At 47.4% G+C, this 21,033-nt stretch overlaps 1 protein-coding gene across 1 annotated transcript in view; it reads left to right on the top strand.

Annotated features, from left to right (window-relative positions):
* The window catches only part of LOC147703607 (serine protease 27-like), a 313,159-nt gene that overhangs the window by 75,385 nt on the left and 216,741 nt on the right, over positions 1 to 21,033 (top strand). Inside the window, exon 2 of the mRNA XM_086931943.1 lies at positions 16,909 to 16,935. Within this exon, the coding sequence (XP_086788069.1) occupies positions 16,909 to 16,935 (27 nt within the window). The remainder of the gene's footprint in view (positions 1 to 16,908; positions 16,936 to 21,033) is intronic.

Genomic DNA, 21,033 nt, shown 5'->3' with positions numbered 1-21,033 from the left:
TCGTACTACTAGCCAGTAGTCAGAGGGTACCAGGAAGGCACCGGATGGCCGTCACCTCGACTAGGTGAGTGGGCGACGCTAGGCTCTGCAGTCTCACGGACTAGGAGGCGTTGTCGGCGACCAGGATGGAGATGCGAGCTGTCCCACGGAGGTTGATGCTGTCGGCGTCGCTGGGCCCAGGATTGGGGCAACAAGCCTTGGCAGATTTCAGGGCCACGTGGTGGGCCTTAAATGGCGTCTCGAGTGGACCAGGAGGGTCCGGGGTGCTCCTCTCGAAAAAGGGAGCAAGGGCCGATCTGGAGCAACCAGACCAGCAGCGTTGGTTGTCGGATGTCGTCAAAGAAGGGCACAAGCCAGCGGCTAGTGACCAGACAACGTGCTGAGCAGCGAGCAGAAGGGCCCCACGCAGATCGTGGAGATGCTGGGAGGCTGCACTTCGGTGCTGGAGCTACTCAGGGTCAGGGCTTCTCGGACCCCAGAGCACTCACCAGAGAATTGCTTCGATGGTCGTGCTGATTAAGAAAGCGTGCAGGTTTTGATGATGGCCGGTCCCTCGAGGTCTCGTCGCACCCACAGATCTCAGCTGAGCTGACGACGTGGGTAGAGGTCAGAGGTGCCAGGGAAGCCGGTTCTCGTCGAGCTGGGCCGTCGGATCCTTGAGGAAGGACTTTCAGCAAACCGCAGAGTTCTTAGATGGTGCCTGCGGATGCAGGGTGACTACTCCTTAGCCACAAGGGAGAAATTCTGAGAAGAGTCTCGAAGTCCTTTCGTAGAAAGTATTCTTGATTCAAAGATGATCTAATTTGGAAGGGTCCCCGCTCCGGCCTTTATCCTAAAGAAAGGGGTGGGTACATGACTAGGTCCTGCCCTAAGGGTGGGACCAGGAAGGGGGGTAGTTACACCCCTCTCCCCCTGCTGGACTTTCCCCAGGTCAGGGGCTGCGCGCCCCTGGAACTGGTTCTAGCCGGCAGATGCGTAGTGAGCACCGGGGTGCCACTCCGCAGTCACCTTCTTGCAAAGCCCTACCTACCCAGAATACACAAACCCTGTCTGGGACGGTGCGAACACCGCCCTTGACAGGAAACCCTTTGTCCAAGCTCTCCTCGCTGGAAGGACTCCCAGCAGCAGGAGGTCAGACTCGTGTCTGTGGTGGCAGCGTCCATTTTGTGGAGCTGAGGCTTCAGTTAACTTTAACCGGGGTTCACAGTTACGTACATGTCGTGTCCCTCTAGCAGGGCGGAATGCTAACCTCGTCGCTAGAATTGGTGAGGGGGCAGCAGCCCGATTCATATGACACCTTACTCGACATGTCTTGATAACGCGATACCGAAGTTACCGATATGATACGCGTTATCATGGAACAGCCATTGGGTCTTGGTTCCGCAAGCTGCAACCGGGCTCGGCTCATGCCAGAGCCCAATTCACACGGTTCCATGCACTCTGCCTTCAGGACTGTCAAGGCCTGCCATAGGAGTGACTGAGAGGAACTCGGGTGTCCATTTTAAGGTTAGGTATAGGGATACTACACCTACAGCAACGGGCGAGTACGCCACGTGGCCCCAGCTGTCGTGCAGCCAGTTGTGTCAGATTTAGATGGCCATCCAGGGGTGGCATAATACATGCTTCAGCCCCTGGTAGGCCCTGGGTACACCGGTGCCCTGAGTTACAGGGTCTGACAGGGTGGCCCAGTTCCAATTGGGTAATGCACCTAAGGCACATGGAATCCATTTTAGAGAGAGAGCAGCAGGCCTGGGGTCCTGATTGGCAGGGCCCCAGGTCAACTAAGTCGGAAAACCAGCAAAACACCAGGCAAAAAGTCGGGGGTAACCATAGTCAGGTATCTACCTTCCTACACAACCCCCCCCCCCAAACGAAAGGAGATGAGGCTATCCTTGTCCAGGTAAGCCTATATTGCCTGAGTGGCCATATGAGGTGCACTGGCATGGTTACCCCCTGTATCATGGTCCACTAAGCAACCCCTCACCCTAAGGGTATCTGAGGGTCTCCACCATAGGGAATCACTACCTGTGGCGTGCTTTGGCAAAGTAAAAGGCTGGTGTGGGAATGGAGTACTGAAGTGAGACTTCACTACTGTCGGGCTCAACTTCCTCCAATCACTATCCACCATATGTGCCTTTCTTTCCAGTACTGAATTGCTATGAGCTCTCAGGGTCAACCTCTGGCTACCTAAAGCTGGAGGCTGAGTCCCTCTGTTTGGCTTACTGAAGGGACAGGTCAGGTTAAGGGTTTTTATGCCCCATGTTTGGCTGTGCCCCGCAGTGTCCAGCTGTGGGAGTTCCTTAACTAAGTTTGAGGGGGATCCCTCAGGAGTGTGTTTCATTTTCACTTGGCTAGGGCTACTAGCTTCAGTGATCCTAATCTGCGGGTTGGGAAATTCTTTTGGACAGGGGGCCCTTTGGGGTCCACCACTGGCCTCCCTGACCTCTACAGCCCTGGGCTGACTGAGGCAGGGTAGAGAGGGGCAGGTTACCTGCTCCAGACTGGGTCTCACCTGGGAAGGTTCCACTGTCATCAGGGGCTCTGCCAGGCTAGGCCTGACTACCTCTGGGGCAGTTCCTTCACCAGGGGTAGAGTCAGTTCCCTGAGGAGGCTGGCTCTCACCTAGTGTCTGGGAGGGGGAAGACTTTTCTTCCTCCTCAATGCTCTCTGTTTGAGTGGAGTGATCCATTGTTTTAGGCTTCACAACACTATTATCGGTCTGAGTTTGAGCTGTGGCCATCACAACTCCACCAACCTTTTCAGGAAGGGACTGTTATGGCTGGATTTTCTGAGTAGGTGGGATCAGCCCCTAAGGGCCCCTCCAACCCAGCCAGAACGTAATCACATCCCTCCTCAGGACCAACTATCCAGGCACCTGTACCTACCTGAGGATGGGGAACTCGCAATATACAAGCTCATATTATTAAAAACACCACTAAATCTATAGGGATACTAAGAATACTCACTGATTACTAGGGATATCCATACCCTACACCACACTTATATTCACATCAGTTGGTCTCGCGGCCACCCTGACCCAGACCGTTCTACCCTAGGGCAGATATGACACACAATCCGGTGCGTCTACACATGGGCCTGCAGAACCCAATGCTCCCTTTTCCAAACTGTTTGCAAGCCTGCAAAACTACACGCTAGTTCAACCCCCTAGCGCTCTCACTTATTCAAGCCACAATCCTGTGGGTATCGGCACTGGTAATCCTCCCCAGTGTTCTCATTAACGCCGTATATCAACGACGACCACATTCCTATGAACACCTATATATATATATATATTGGGAAGTCTCTTCACTAAGGGTCTGCTACTACAATAATAGGAGTTAGCCAATTACTTAGTGTCAACAATTCCCTAGCTCAAGGGCTCCCTGTTCTCCCTATTCATTCAGACTTACCGGATCAGGGGCAACATCTGTTCTGGCTATAACATCTGACTAGGAGGAAAAAGGTTACCTATGCTTTGGAACAGAAGACGCTGTTTACAGGATTATGGGAGGGTGTGGTCCCTTAGTTGCAGGTCTCCTCTCTCCCTCACTATTACTTACCTGATCAGGGGTAGCATCTGTTCAAACAGTAATACTACTAGAAAAGGGGATTACCCTCACCGTATGGGATACACACTATGTGATTGAGTTATTTCTTGATTTAAGAGCTCCTACTCCCTTCTGATCCATCAGTGGCTCAACAGCAACTGGCTAGAAGCCAGGATAACTTTATCATAAAAGAACTCATGCACACTAATTCACTAATTAATGGGGTCATTTATTTTATCAATAATAAAACATACATATACAAAACTATGGGGGGTCTCTATAACTAGCAGTAACTTTAACACACCGCTGAAAGAGAAGGATTAAACATAACAGGAACACTCCGCTGAAAGGGAAAGGATTAGTTAGCCTAGGGAATAAGAACAAGATTAAGGTGTTGTAAGTGTAACTAATTCAGACTACCTCACCTATTAGAAGGAAGATTTCTCTCTCTGCCTCTGGTGGGATTAGGGCTCTCTCTCTGCCTCTGGTGGGATTAGGGCTCTCTCTGTCTCTCCCTCCTTCACCACATCACCACGCCTCTGGTTCAGTTGCTCCAGCTGACAGCCTTCTTTGATGCTCTCTGCACTGCTTTCTCTCTCCTCATCTTCAGCAATCGTCTGCCTTCTTTCTCCATTTAAGAACTGCACTCTATTCTGCAGCTCCAGCAGACATCCTCTCTCTCTCTGCAAGCTGTTCTGAGCTCCAAGCTGAACTGAGCTCCCAGCTGTTCTGTGCTCCAAGCTGTTCTGAGCACCACGCTGAACTGCACACCACGCTGGACTGAACTCCAAACTGAACTGACCACTCCTCCTCTCCTGTAGCTCACTAATATGGATTCCTCTCCCCTCATGGAAATTTCCACCGGAGGGCTGTCTCCTACCGAATTCCTGTGCCAGCTCCCAGGCTTCCACGCAACCGCAGTGGCCATCTGCTTGTTACGTCTGGGCCCAATAGAAAAACACATTTCTCGGATAAGAAGCAGTCCTAACTGGATTTTCCTCTAGCAAACAACAGCCTTAACTATAAACTTTGCCTTTACCCTGAAAAGCCTCTCAGCTTCATCAAGATGGAGTCCTTCTAGCTCTAGGCCTGTAGGCCTGAAAGGGATGCAGAATACCTACATAAACCATACCAATGTGTCTAATATGTCAAAGCCAATAGGCAATAGACAGGTTAAAGTCAAGAATAAAGGCATATTAAGCAGCTATCCTCTTCTAGGTCTGGAAAAAAGGGCTTAAAAGGGCCAACACAGGCTAAGAATACCTATACTAGATGTGAGCAAGATTAATGATCTATATCACTGCTAAATAAAGCCAAAAACTCTGCCATTACAGGGACTCAGTTTGGGTTTGGGCTGTGACCATCACAGCCTTGCCAACCTGTTCAGGAAAGGCATCTTTCTGGGATAGGGCTGTGACTGGCACAGCCCTCCTGACCTGTTCAGGGAGGACATCTTGGACTGGGGCTGTGGCTAGCACTGCCCCACTACCCTTACCATGGAGGTTTACCATTTTAAAATGGGTTTCTTGCTCTACCTCAGCCCAGGCTGAGGTCTCCAAATCATTCCCCAGTAGGCAATCTACAGGCAAGTTTGGTGACACTGCCACTCTCTTGTGACCAGTGACACCTCCCCAGCTGAGATTTACCACTGCTATGGGATGATCTCTCTGCACTCCATCAATGTTCACTACCTGGTATGTGGCACCAGGCATAAGTTGCCTCGAGGGGACTAGGCTCTCAGCCACCATGGTGATGCTAGCCCCTGTGTCTCGGTAGGCCTCAACTTTTGAACCATTGATGAGGGGCTCCTGTCTGTACCTGCCCAAAGTGTTGGGACAGGTGGTGAAGTTGGCAAACCCCATGCCAGTCTCACAGACAAGAGTATCTAAGTCAGGGGACCTGGTTAGGCCAGAGTCCCCAGGCACTTCCAAAGAAAATGCACCCAGATTCTTGGGGGCACTCCCACCACCTGGGGGATTACTACTAGTAGTAACAGGAGGCTGGGAAGCTTTATTTGGGGGTATGTTCTCCTTATTGTTGTTGGCCTTGGGACAACTGCTGTCAGTTTTGTAATGGCCCACCTGTTTGCAGGTGTGACAATAAGGTTTCTTTTGGGTTTTGGGAGAAGTTTGGGACCCACCCTTTTCAGAGGAATTTTGGGGCCCTGTGGTTTGATCAGAAGATTTATTCCCACCCTTCTCTTGAGGCTTGGTCGATTCCTTCTTTTGGTCACCACCCTGGTTCTTCGGCCTGACCCTGGTTCTGACCCATTTGTCCGCCCTCTTACCCAATTCTTGCGGAGAGGTCAGATCAGAGTCTACCAGGTGCTGGTGTAATAACTGGTTCTGACAATTACTTAATATTTGCTCTCTCATAATTAGATTGTACAATCCTTTAAAATCAGTAACCTTACTTCCCAGTAGCCAGCCTTCAAAAGCCTTAGTGGCACAATCGACAAAGTCAGACCAGTCCTGAGACTGAGTTTTCTGGGTATCCCTGAACAGCAACCTGTACTGCTCAGTGGTTAAGCCGAACCCATCAATCAGTGTGTTCTTCAGGACCTGGTAATTGTTAGCATCCTCGACTCTAGTAGTGAGGAGCTTATCTCTACCTTTACCTTCAAAGGAGAGCCACAAGATAGCTGCCCACTGGCTCTGGGGGACGCACTGTACAGTGCAGGCCCGCTCCAAAGCAGTAATCCATTTGTGGATATCGTCCCCTTGCTTAAAGGGGGGCACTATCTTATTCAGGTGCTTAGTGTCTAAACTCCTGGGTTCCCATGGGGGAATGCTGCCACCAGTGGGAATTGTCCCACTCAACTCTTGCTCTCGAGCAAAGGCGAGTCTCTCTTTGGCTAGGGCAAGTTCTTCCCTCTCGGTCCGCAGATTGACTTCCCTCTCCTTTGCTTCGTACATTCTCCTCTGAGGTGAAGTCATCCCTCTCCGAGCAGAACCTCGAGAGCCATTGGTTCGAGCGGATCTGTTAGAGCCTCTCGACAGAGACCTAACTCGTCCGTTCCCAATGTTAAGCTGGCCCGAGAGAGGGCCCAGGGGTCCCCTAGTACCAATCTCGTGCCGGCTTAAGTTGTCCTGAGTTAGCTGACTAACTATGACTGGACCTTTGTCTGCCTCATCCCCAGATGTCTCTGGCTCCTCGTCCTCCTCTTCACCTTCTGCGGAGAGATGGATAAGGTCAGGGTCACCTCGGGTTCCCTCGAGGGGGGGCATATCCACTTCTGGATGAGAAGGGTCGGTGTTACCCACCCTCCTTGCATCATAAGTCTCTAAGAGACCAATCAGACACGGGATGGTAGGGTTCACACCCTGTTTTAACTTCCGAGATGTACAGATCTGTCGCATCTCTTGGAAGCTAAGTGCAGCATATCTGGAGGTGACCTGTGGAAGGTCGACTGACACAAGGGGAGACTCAGAGTTTCCTCCTTTGTCTGACATGCTGCTTCTAGTGTGGTGTAAGTGATGCACCTACCTACACTATATGTTTACCTACTGATCCCTTGCTAAGAGTTGTAGCCAAGGTGTGCTAAGCCTTGCGGAGCTACAACAGCTGGTTCAGTAGAACTCAGAGTATTCTAAGCTAAGTTATATGTACCTGGAGTACTTATGCGATCTTTCACAAGATATTCTTAGGATACGCGTGGTAAAACAACAGCAAGCTCAAATCCCAACCGCTGCTCACCAATGTGAGAAGTTGGCCCGATATGCAGCGTTCGCTATTCTAGCGACCACTATGTATCGTTCCAAACGACCCTACTGGGCGTGGTCTTCCGTGCGGGTGTCTAGGACAACCCCTCTTGGGCGGGAAAGGGCGCGCCCCGGCTATGCCACTTCGGGCATACCAGCCGAGCCACGCCTCCCGCCCAAAATGGTTTCCCGGGGGATCGGGGCACCCAACCATACGTTCGGGGGGACCGAGAGGTTGCCCCTTTCCATATGGCCAGGATGCCCGCCACCCCCTCCCAACACCAATTCCCAATGGAAGTAGACAGACACAGGTTTGAACTTTTGGAAGGCGGGGGGAAGTTACCCCCCCGGCCGTATTTATTAAAATATGAAACAAAATTTAAAACATTAAATAAAAGTTTCATGAATTATGTACAATTTTACATTTATTACATTTCGATGAAGACATGTTCTTTGGCTAACCTTAACAGATCTCTAATACAAAGGTTTCCTAGCCGAGTCTAGCAACCTGAAAATGCATACATTCTAAATTAAAATTGTACATCCTAGCATTAAGGGCCAACGGCAAGGTCTTAACCGGTGTCAGATCCCTACTACCAAAATCCCGCCCTCACGGTGTGAGTGGCGCATGCGCAGAGGACTTTACCCTCATTGCCAACTGTAACTTCCCTTGTCGTGGGGGCCCCCTTTTCACTCGACGCCATCTTAAAGGTCGTCCGAGTTCCCGTGTGAGGTATCTGTAGGAAGGACAGCGTGGACTCCCCCCCATCCCCACACTCTCTATCCGCCGTCGCGGATATCCGGCCCCCGGGAAATTCATAGGAGGGGCATCTAGCCGCCTCCCCCCTGGGAGGGGCCTATGGCCGTCTCCCCCTAGGCGACCCATCCTTAGTGGGTGCCGCCTCCCCGTGGAAGGGGCCAATGGCCGCCTCCCCCCGGGCGCTCCCATCCATTCTGGGTGGCGCCCCCCTCTAGGGACCTTGAAATTACTGCTCACCGATCATGACCTTAGCGCCACAGGCCGGATAGTTGACCGACTATCCGGCCCCCCCACTCCTCCTAAAGGTCATGCTTTCTCAACCCCCTTAGCCATGCTATGAAGTCTCCTATGAGTAAATCATTTCCCTCCCTGGACAGGTGAACCCCATCATTCAGATACATGTGATCTCCCCGAATACACCCGTGAGGAATGCTATGCAACTGCGCGGAGCGAAACAATTTCCCAACTTTATTTTTAACCCTTTTCACAGAGTGGTTCAACGCTGACACTGAAATGCCCCCCCGCCAACTCTTCCTGGGGATCATGTGGGACCAGGCAATCGTGCATCCCAGGACTTTTTTAGCCAACCAGCTAACTGCCGACAGGATGTGTTCTAATAACACTCGTCTACCCAGTGTCACCAAGTCATTGCCCCCCAGGTGTACTATGACTACAGATGGCGGTGACCTTTGCCGCCCTAAAAGACCCTCAAGAAACGATTGAAATTGGTCAAAACAGAGCCCGCCCTTCCCATGGAAGGTCACTCTGTACCCGTATTCCCCAGATGCGTGAGTCACGTCACCTGCCTTGAATACGTCCCCGGCGCGCCTCACATATGAGTGGCCCACGACCCATACCACTCTCTCTCCAGTCGGTGATCCTCGACCGCTGGTCTCCTGATGCTGGGTCGACTTCCAATTCCGCCCCGCATGACAGGCTCGCGAAACTGTAATTCAAACAAAAGACAAGAAGCGTGAGTGCATGTCAAATAATCTTTACAACATGTGCAATCGCACATACCTTTTGAAGCAATTCGAGGACCAACGGCCCAGCTGCTTTACTTCCTCCGCACTCTGACCCCGGGCTGTAGCCTCAGTAGCAGCCCCTATCCTAAATGAGTGGGTCCCAAAATCGCACGGGTCCATGCCCGCGGCAGCGATTGACAGTGCTAGCACCCTCTGAAACTGAAATCTCGTCAGTGGGGTGCCATCCTTGTGCCTCAGCAAGCTCCCCCCCCATGTAGCCGTCCTCAATGCCAAGTAATCCTCTACGCATTTTATCAGACAAGTGGGGGACCCTTGTGCGCGCTGCACGATAACACTATCACCCATAGCTCCCTGGTCAGTCTTGGACCTTGGCCTCCTCTGTGCAGCGCAACCAGGAACCCCAGGAAGGAGTCCTCCTGACCCCAGCTCTGTTCCCTTGATGGACCCAAAAATGTGCAATAGGAACGAAACGCTCCTTCGTATGCCTTCCTTGTTCTGTGTGCTAAGCTGGCTGCCACGAGGTCTTGTAATCCGGGGCACCGATTAGCCATAGTGCTTCGGGGAACGGTGCCGCCACTAGGTCCGCTGTGGGTAAATAGCCCCTGAAAGCCTGCATGTGTGAACGGGAGAGTGCATCAGCTGCATAATTCAGTACTCCTGGCACATGTTTTGCCCTGAACTGTACATTCAATCTCATGCAACGTAATACGATTTCTTTCAATAATCTCAAGATCCACTTGCAGCATGCTGCCTGCTGGTTAATGCACTCAACCACAGTCATATTATCAGACCAAAACACCACCGAGCGGTCCGTGAAATCGTCTGGCCATGCCATCAGAGCAACCCAAATGGGGAATAGCTCCAAGAACCCAATGTTACCTGTCAGACCGCTGGAGTGCCACCACGTCAGCCATACTTGCGCCGACCATCGGTTACCAAAAATGGCGCCAAATTCCACGCTCCCAGCTGAGTCAGTCCACAAACCTAGTTCATCCGAAGATGCTGGTGGCTTGTTCCACACGACTCGACCGTTGAAGTCCGCCAGAAATGCCAACCAAATGCGCATATCCTGGCGAACCTCTGCCGACAGTCTCGTACGGTGGTGTCCCTCCTTGAGACCAACCATAGCTTGTGCAATAGAGCGTGAGAAGGGGCGGGCCATTGGTATCACCCTCAAGGCAAAGTTAAGCTGACCCACTGTTTGCTGTAATTGGTGCAGGGTCACTTTCCCCTTGCCCAGGCATTGTGTCAAGGAAGCCCTAAACTTGGCCACCTTTTCCATCGGTAAACGGAAACATCCTTCCACAGAATCGAGTTCAATAAATTCTTTTTAGCTATCCGGAGTAATTTTGCTAGTTATTCAGATTGCAATCAGGGGTTGACTGAATTAGAATTTTTATAATTTCTTTACCATAAGTGAGAAAGTAGTATATGTCTATCGTAATGTGTATCTAAGTCCATATGGTATATCGTTTCCATTATCAATGCACCCTTAAATCCCCTAACCATAAGTCAGAAAGCAGCAGATGTCTATCAAAATGTGTATCCTTGTTTATATGGTACAATGTTTTCATCATTACTGCACTCTTAAATCTTGGAGTTTTTTTCAAACAGTGGAACCGCATATCCAATTTTTATAATTTTCTCATTATATGGTAGAAAGCAGCATATGTTTATTAAAATGTGTATCTCTGTTCATATGGTATATCGAAACGAGTATTCCTGTTCATATGGCTTATCGTCTTTATTATCATTGCACCTTTGAATTTTAGAGTTTTTTCAAATAATAGGAACCTGTTCATATTTGAATTTTGTGAAAGCATGGCAGTATGACTTCTTGCGTATTGCATGCTGTCGGTTCTAAACATTGATGAATCTAGATCCACCATCAGATGAAATAGAAGTATGTTTGATGCAACTCATGTACCTCTCACACTTCTTTTTACCTTTTGTTAAACACTGCCTTGCAGAAATATGAGTTTGTGAGCTACAGTAGAGGCTATTATCAACCTTTGCTCTCATTTTTCAGGGCGCAATAAATTGCCTTATATAATAGGACAAAATATCCCCTTTTTTACGCAGTTTCCTCTGTTTTAATTGTAACATATCTGTCGTAATAATTTGATAAATATAAACCTTAAGATTAGGAAGCAGTTATAAGTTTTGTTTAAATGTTGTACTAAAATATGTTTTTATTTTCAGAAAGTGTCTTCTGTCTTGATAAAGGCGCTGGACGCCGAAACGCGTTGACATACAACTTGACACACCACCTTTTCGCAATTTGTAAAAGAAATCATTTTGTGTTTTTTATTGTGTTTTTTTGTTTATGAAATGTAATTTTATTCTGTATTGAAATACATGCATTTTTATACTGTCCTGTTTAAAAATAAAATTTATTTAGTATATATAAAAATAGTATAATTTTTATTGGAAACTGCCCCCTTCCCAGTTTTTGTCCTGTGACCATTGTGTAGGCAATCTAAGATTTCCGCCTAGGTTGTTTTCTCCATTGTGTATTTTCCCTGACCTAGGGGTATATGTTTCATTTCTGTATACAGGGAGCCCTTGTTTGATGCAAGAATGAACCCTCCCCTGCCATTGATTGGCAATGCGTGCTTACCAGGTTCGGCCGTCGTGTCTGCCGCCTTTTCCCGGCTAACCGCAGGTCCTCCCGGCGCCAACTGTGGGGGAACAAGAGGAACATTCGCAGTCGCGGCCTCTCTCGACTGCCGCAACTGCTCGATTATTAGTCTAGCCTCCTCGGCCGGGTCCCCCGCGGCCACTGCCCCCCCCGCTTTCTTCTTGAGCCATGGCAACACTGCCGCTAACTGGATGGCCAATTCGGGGGGCATCTCCTCATTGTTAACAGGCGTGATTACAACCGGGATCGGTAAACCTATATCTGGGTTTGGTACCGGGCTACCCGCCGGTGTGATGGGCTGAAAGAGAAACAACAAGATTACAAGTTCTCAAAATTGCCGCTTGTTCCGTCGAGGGCTCACGAGCAACGAGTTGGTGCAGCCTTCAGAGCACAGGAACAAGAGGACGCTTCTTCGGATTCCCGCTCTATTTATTCATCCGCGGGAGAGCGGGGACCCTCCTCCGGTACGCCTACTGGGCGTGGTCTTCCGTGCGGGTGTCTAGGACAACCCCTCTTGGGCGGGAAAGGGCGCGCCCCGGCTACGCCACTTCGGGCATACCAGCCAAGCCACGCCTCCCGCCCAAAATGGTTTCCCGGGGGGATCGGGGCACCCAACCATACGTTCGGGGGGACCGAGTGGTCGCCCCTTTCCATTCACCTCCCAAGAATGCCAATCATATGGTGCACCACTGATTCTTACTGTAATCAGTAAGTGGAGAATGCAGTTCATACACTTAGTCAATGAGCTCCATTCAAAGGTCAGGCCAGATGTTTTGCTCCCTCACAATTCAGGAAGTTAAGTGTTGAGCTTTAGCAGGATTAGGTGTCAAGACTCAGGTTGATTCTGCAATGTGCTTTGTCAGTATATTGTAACTTGGTGTAGCAAACCAGAGAGTATTGGGGTTAGAGTGTGGGAAAAAGCACACTGTAGAAAGCAAAGAAGCATATGAACTCTGATGGAGTGCTGGAGCAAAAGAGGAAAGTAGCTCCCTAAAAGTGAGCAATGGAAGGACAGAAGCTAATTAGCAATGCTCCAGGAAAGAGACAGACAGCAAATGGACAAGGCAGCCCTTGAATAAGAAGCAGGTAAATAAGTGTAGCAGTAAAAGACAATAAATGGTAAGAAATGGGTGCTGCAAACCTCTCTTTGGGGCATATTTTCTAGGGACAACGATAAATAACGCAAAGCACACTTAGTGTTTTTTCATTTATCGCCATCCATCGCTGGAACATATCGCCCTGGTAGCACGGTATTAGAAACATGTTTTCCCAGAGCGATAAAAATTCCAGCGATAGCGGGAAAATCGCAGTTTTGCAGGGAAAATCACTGGTTTTCCAGGGATGTTCCGTCAAAACGGTGATAACCTTGCTGATACGACCCTGTGGTGATGCCCAGCACCTCCCTCCATCCTGTCCGCATGGCCCATCAGGTCACATCTAAGCTCCCACTGTGTGAGGAGGAAGGCAAAACGTTTGGGGATGGCCCTGCAGACAGGGCCATTTTCCAACAATCTTATATATGCAGGGTTAGTCAGGCAATGTAAACATGGCTAGATCTCCCACTTCAGTACCAGTAGTTCCCAGCCCATCTGACAAAAAAATGTAATTCAACCAATTTTTCTGTGCCTCCACTATTATTATTTTTAGGTTTGCAAGATCACTATCTATTAGTTATGTAGTTGCCGAAATCCTGATAAAAATATGGTTCACCTAAGACCCTGATTCCAAGTTTGTCATAATTCAGGTGTTTTTTATTGCACTGGATGAATAACAATACCGTGGGAAATGTTATTTATAGGGTTCGATAATTAGCACCTTTTAAAAGTTTCTGTGGAATGACATGCAGATTTTGGTGCAGTGAATACTGTAAGCATTATCCCTGTTTAATTCTGGAAGGTTTGACTTGCCAAAATATAATGAAGGGTGAGATATTTAACTTCCCTGGTAATTAATTTGATTACTACTAAATGCCACCCAATTTGTAATTCCAACCCCTCTGAAAATAGGCATTTACAGTGGGGTTGAAAAATACAGACTAACTCAAAATCAGGACCTAAGTGCGTATTCGATTTTTGCTTAGCCACTTTATTAAACCATAAACTCTGGTGGATGTCTTGTTGTCCTGGCCAATACAGCTATTTAGATTTCAGTTCTTAATATGTATTTTCAGTGCCAGGAAAAGCAGCATAGGGGACATGCACCTTTTATGAAAACTCCTCCGAATATACCCTTCCCCCGCACAAAAAGAAAACACTTGTTACCAGGAGCATTGAAAAAAAATATTTCTTAGTCATAAGCTTCATAACCTGCCTTAGCAGCCACAGCTCTTATGAAAAAAAGCCTACCAAATGCAGAAACTGTCTACTTGTATTTGTCCAAGCAGACAGAAGAGAGGAATAAACACATAAGGGTGGAATTATCTACTCACACTGTTATGTGACAAGAAATAGGGGCTATGGGGTGGCTCCTCTGTTACGGTGGAGGATCATCCCCCCCCATCAGAGACAAAGGACATAAATAAAATGATAATAAAACATTTTTATTATAGTTTTATTTTCCATCCTGAAGTCCGTCAGCTGAGCTGAGGGAGGGCGAGGACATCCTGAGTGATGCTGCAGCAAGCATCAGGGAGGGGAAAGTGGTGGGCACAGCTAAGTGTGCATGATGCTTTGGCTGTCCCAAGAAGGCTAGCAAAACTGTAATGCGCACTTAGCCATTCTCCAACCGAGCTGCATTTCATAGCCGAGTGGAACGGCGAATCAGACTCCCAGTCTCTGTCTGAGCACTGAACCATGGCGCTCAGACCAATCAGAGCTCGGCTGGGTTTAGCAGGTGGACGCCTGCACAGTATGCAGCAGTTCCTGGAAGAGTGATTAATATTTGAAACTCAGTGCCGCATCATTTGATAAATCCTGGTGAACAGACTGAGCAGTAACATTCCATGCAAGGACTGTTGGGCCCCAGATGCCAGCCCCAGCCGGTGTGAGGGCTCAGGAAACTGAGGGATGTGAGGGGTTTGAATCCAGGGCTGCTGTTATCGAGGCAACTGGACCGTAGCAGGCATCAGGAGTTTCACAGGAGGTTAGAAGGCTGGGCCTAATTTTGCAGCAGTGGGATCCGGATATGTTACTGAGGGTTCGTTTTGCAGTGGTGCTGCAATATCGCCCCGGTAACAAAAGCAGCAGTAGTTCACATTTGTACTCCCCCAACCACGGTCAACCCAGGGGCTGGTCCGACCAAATTGCCAGGGTTGCTTTGGGTTCTCAGTCCTGCCCTAGCAACAGTCCCTTAATAGACACTATGGGGCAGATTTACAATAATTGCCGCATCCCGAGGGATGCGCCAGTTATTGTGCGCAATGCCGCCGCCACTATGGATGCGCCGCATTTACAATGCGGTGCACCATGGGGCAAGCATCTGTGCCTTAAAGGCGGCGCATTGCTGGAGATGCGTCGCAAGCGCGACGCAGCTCCAGCAAGGCTCTGGGGGGCCCTATTCTTCCAATGCTGTGTCAATCCTTACGCCTGCTTCAAGCAGGTGCAGGGTTTTGATGCAGCATTGGCCCAAAAGTGACTGAGTGAAATCTTGTAGATTTCACTCAGCCACTTTTAGGCGGCGTTCCTGCGCCAGAACACCCCTCCCTGCGCAAGAACGCCTATTCCTGGCAGGCAGGGCATTACAACGTGAGACATCTCCCAGATGCGTCACGTTGTAAATACCCCGCACCATGGAGCATCTTTTGCGCTGCGTCACAAAAGTGACGCAATGGTGGCGTAAAAGCGGCGCAAGGGGCTTGTAAATCTGCCCTTATGTCTGTACTCTAGTGGGCTCTGGGGACTGTCGGGAAACAGACGCCTGTCCGAGACTGAAGGTAGTCGGCAGCTGTCTGTCTCAAACGTGTGTGATCTTGGTTACCCTTTGTCTTTTACTGCTTTACATGGTTATGTTTGAGGATGATTTATGATTAACAAACTTTTCATCAGAAGGCACCCACTCCAACCGCAGGCACCGCTTTTTGACAGTATGTCCCAATACAATGAGCTGTAACGGTGAACTACACCCGCCTGTGAAAGCAAATATTGCATGATGACATGTTCAGTTTAATATCTTCCATTGAGACTGGTCAGGAACCTCAGTGAATTAGATCACATGTTGTACAGTCTAATGTATGTTTTATCATTATACATTTAAATTGAAACAGAAAATATATATTTTCTTTGTTGCACCATTTCATAAAGATGCTAAAAATTGACTTTCTTTGGTAAGCTCACCATGCTTTCACTTAGACTACCAGGCCCATTGTGCAGGCTGACAGCATCAAAAGTGTAAAGACTATGTGAAAGGTCCTTATACTAGCTGGCTCTGCAGTCATTCAAATCCCCCGTTTCCCAATTAGCAATATCCCTCACTACCATTGAGAATGAAGCACGGTCCATTTTCTTCTAAATGTGGGTTAAGCCAAAACGTATAAAAATAAACAATATAATGCATTACTGTTGTTTATAATCCTTCCCGGGACTGATTCGTGGGGGCATAGCTTGGTCAGTAAGGTTTGGGGTGGGGAGGAAATTGAGGTTCACATTTCCCAACTATCATGCAGGTCTCTCATGGTAAAATACATTATTTGAGAAGTAGAGCTTGAGAGGGCTTAAAGGGCAGTGGGAAGGGATAGGAGTGCAGTTTGTTAAAGGGGCCTATGAGACACTACGCTGTAAAATAAGAAACAGTTTTAAGAGTTTAAAAACAGAGAGGAGAGAATGTGTGTGTATGTTTTTGTCTGTCTGTGCATGTAAAAATGATAGGTGAAATCATCAGCCACTACACAATACCGGACTGAAAGCACCTGTACCCAACTATATACTAGAGAATACATTTATTAGGGACATGCAACATCACAATCACCCTCTCCTTCAGCTATGTCCCTACTGGATCAACAGTTTTGGGCAGGACAAACTTGACATCTCCAGAAACAGGTTCTGTACAGTGGTGCAATGATACTGCCCCCAACCATCACTTGGATTGACAATAAAATACATCCATGAATTGAGGTTAAGTGGGACCCTCACACTTCTGGGCCCTAGTGCCACAGCCCCAGCTACACTATTGATAGCTACATACCTGGTTCGGCCTAATTTCACAGGGCTGTGAAGAACACCAGCTTCCAATTTTCTTCTTCCACCATTTTCCATCAACTTGATAAACTTGACTGTGTCTTAAGCCACTGATGGTATCGCAGTGTGTTTTAACTTTGTCCACTTTCTTTATTTTCCAGGGTTCCTTGGAATGGCCTCTGCACAAGGTGAGATGCTTAATATACATATTTTCCAAGATCCTTTAGCCCATTGTTTCATTGCTTGATTGTTGAGGCATTCCCACCAAGCCTTTCATCAGGATCTCTGTGCAGGCCAAAGCTTCAACCCAGCACTAGTTGATAAAATGATACCAATACTGTAGTGTAGTTCCTAGTTTCCCACTAGGCCCTGCGCATTGGAATAACATAAACAGTAGTATCAACGTGGAACTGCGGATATTCCAGGCCTCCACTGACTATGCTAAACTTAATTGGGTTGTGTTACCAACTAGCTCAGAGGTCACTGGAAACTTTCTTCTCTGCATAGGAAGTGATCAGCTTCCCTGGCACAGACAAGAAGGGATTCAGTTTTCCAACAACCGTGCAACATGACAACTTTGCTCCTCAGATCAAGAGTCGATCTCTAGGGTCGTGTGAAACAATAGACACAGATTTCACTCAGTCAGTCTAGTGCAGTTTACTTTCACAGTATGTAGAGAATAGAGAGACGGGCGTTTATCAATAAAGGGTTAACATTTATTGAACAGTCTTTCTTCTCGTACAAGAGAAATGTATTGCCACAATTGCAATAACTGTTATTATAAAAAGTACGTACAGTAAGATAAGTATTGCGAAATAGAACTGTAAAAGCATTGATATGGTTTCTTAGCCATACAATGGTTTAAAAGTAATAAAACATATATACAGTCATATATACATTAGGCTAACATACTCAACTGGTGCTTCTAACTAAGCCTACCCCAGTGTGCCTGACCTAAGCCTAACACGTGAAAGGGGAGCAAGTAAGTAGCTTTAAGTTAAGTTGGTTTTGCCAAGGTTTGTTTCAAGAATTCTCGTCTAAGGGTTTAGTCAACACCATACCTCTGAATAGAATGATGGAGGATTGGTATCTCCTTCAGGGGTCTCTCTCGATATCCCAGTCACCCGCGAGGGTAAACTGGAAGCGCCGGGACTGGATTTCTCTGCACGAGAAATGCAGCGGCTTCTCTCAGCGCGTCGAGGAAGGAGGGGGGACAGCGTCCGCGGGCAGCTGGGCTGGATGTCTTCGCAGACGACGGCTGCTCGGCTCCTCAAGCGTACTGTACCATAGTTCACGCTGTAGCGGCGATAATGGTAATCAGCAGCTTCACCACCACAGGATAGCAGGCTGCAGCGACAGAGTGCTAGTTTTTACCAACACAGGGTCATGCAGGCAGCTGGCATCAGCAACAGGGAACGAACTCGCAGCTCGTATCTTTCTCTCATTGCTTAAGGCAACGTGGGTAATATTTATACCCGACAGGTGCCGGGTTTGACGCAAGTTTGCTGGACATAAGACGTCAATTAAAGATGTCACTAGGAAGTGACAGTTATCAGTTGCTCATTAGAGTTCCATTACTAATCAAAACATAGCAAGCGGGGATTTCCAGGTTTGCTAAGTTTTTATCTTGTTGAAGAACTCGGAGTGTTATCTAGGAATATCAGATAGTGACTGCTGCTCTGTCATTGCACTAATTGGTCGCAAAGGAAGTAGCAGGGAGTCATGCTGGAATGTGGCTCTGTTCGTGTGAGGCCAGAGATGACTTTTCAGAAAATCGCACTTGAACGGTTATGCCAATATAGGGAATAAATGGATTTATAGCCGAATAGGGGCATAAGGTCACAGTATCGATCAGGAACCTAGATAAGCACGCAACACCCACTCCACGTTTTCATGTCCATCAAAATTACTAAAACTAAGCAATTAGATGCATGTGTAACATTGCCCACCCCAAAATACATAAATGCATTCGAAATAGGCGTACTTGTAATACATGGAATTTAGGTACTGTACGTTTTTTAAAACATAGTAATCATTCAAAAGGTATTGCATATGAAATCAATGAACGATTATGCAAAAAGAATTACACATGAAGTATCTCTGACAGAAGAAATGCGAGATAAATCATCACATAAAAATGCATTGTAATAACATGTGTGCTAGAGGCTGGTGTTATGTTGTTATGTCTCTAGATGTGCTTAGAAATAGAAGTGTGAAGCTTCTGTTCTCTAAGAATAGTTTTTACGTTAAGCAAAGAATTGTTCGTGCCAAAAAAGGGGTCAATATATTAAAAAAAATTTCCAATTCAAAGAAAATAGATTTCCAAAGCTCCTGGCAGTTTTTGTTGATCAGAACTGAAGGCCGAATTCAGAGTTCATGGGAACGCTGTGTGTCGGAAAGCTTTTCAAAAGTTATTGTTTCTCCATGGGTGAGAACATCGTATCAGACAGGCTCGCAAAGAATTGGTCTACAAAATCAGGTGATAGTTCAACCAAATTAGATAGCGCTGTAACTTGGCAGGTGTGAGAATGATTGCTGTCATCGAAGGCAGGACCAGCAATGCTCACAGAACGTTGTACCTGGATGATGTTGCTTTTGTCACTCGCTCCACTGTTACCACTTGGCTGTAGTACAGGAGTCTCCACGAATGCCGTCATCAGGATTGGTAGCCGCTGGGGACAACACAATGCGTGAGCCGTTATTGGACTGAGCAAAGTATCGACGTCCATTGGTACTGCTGATGGAAGTGAAAGACAGATGTCCAACATGCATTCATCGCCGCAAAGCATACACCGTAGCACAGGTAAAATGCAATTTTGCCATATCGGTCTGAATGAAAGGAACCAGGTCATGTTTAGATCTCTCAGCCTGGCCAATCCGAGGACGTTAGTTATCCTGTCCCTGTAGCGCATTGCTAGGATTGTCTCTTCCATTCCCATGGGAGCTATGTCTGAGCCGAGGCTTGCCATAACGTAGCAGGATGGTCAAAAATAGAATCCCTGCGATGAGTCCCAAAAATAGTGGAATGCTGCCAAAAATGGAGTGCACAAAATTAGGAAAGATTCCCAAAATTGCCTGGAAGGGTGTTAGCAGTCCCGTAAAGACTGTCTTAAATATGCCTGGGATGCTTGTTGCACTAGACATGTTAAGGAGTTGGCTGAACATTTCTACGAAATGCACGGGGCAATTTGTTGATAAAAGGTCATGGACTTCAGTAGCCGTCCTTGCGATTAGAAGATCATACGTCTCTTTAGATGACGTTATAGGCACTGTTGTCTGTAAAAGTACAGATTTCATTTTGCTTAATGTATCAATTCGTATAGAATAGAAATTCAGACGAGGCCAGAGAGGAGTCACTATGTCTGGAGGCCCGCTCGGAAACAATGCTTGCATACAACATTTGACCATGGACGTTACTTGTATTAGATAACTTTTCCCTGGCGTCAGGCCACAACATCTGTGATCCGTTCTAAGAATGTAACTCCCGTTCGAAAGTTGCATAAAGAAGGGCTCTATCTGAGTTGCAGGTGTGACTAGCTGGTGGCATGAGAGGTTGTTTGAATTTCCATCACATGCTCCGTGTAAATTAATACCCTGACACAAAAGTATACCGCTTAGTGAGTGTTTACAGTTGTTACCACTAAGAAATACATTTTTGTCGCTGTCACTATAGCAAGAATGAGTGTATGGTAATTTCCATTCGGATTTTACATATCCCTTACCCAATTGTTCATATTGGCCAGCAGGTATGTACTCAAGGCATTTATGAAATCGGAAAGTTGTTATCGGAATTGTGATAATTCCGTGTATTATCCATTCAATGACAGGACTCTCTGACATTGTCAATGGTAATCTCTCGAGTTTCTCGATGCTCAAGATTGTATAGTCTGCTCCTTTCTGTGCCAAACTGATCTGTTTATCAGTAAGGGTAAAACTGGAAAATAATGACGTCGTGTTGATTAAACGCCAAGGCACATAGCCTGAACGAAGATTTTGCAGCGTCCAGCCTAGTTCTATAATAGAGCGTAATTGAGATTGGCCATGTTGTAACATTAGCAAATCTCTGTCTATCACATCAAAGGCAGAGGATACAATATTGTCCAAAGAATATATTCTGGAAGACAGAGTCCTTAACCCATTGTCTACTACAGAAAGTGATTTCTCCAAATTAATACGATCAATTTCTCGTATTTTTTCAGCAGTTTCAATTTGCTTTACTTTCCAAGCCTCGTTGTAAACAGCATAGATACTGGTCGCTATGAAACGCTTTTGATGCTGTTTGCGTG

The sequence above is a fragment of the Lissotriton vulgaris genome, chromosome 7, assembly GCF_964263255.1.
Source record: "Lissotriton vulgaris chromosome 7, aLisVul1.2, whole genome shotgun sequence".
Classification (NCBI taxonomy): domain Eukaryota; kingdom Metazoa; phylum Chordata; class Amphibia; order Caudata; family Salamandridae; genus Lissotriton; species Lissotriton vulgaris.
Note: the sequence above shows the minus strand (reverse complement) of the source record. Positions and strands in the feature narration are given on the sequence as shown.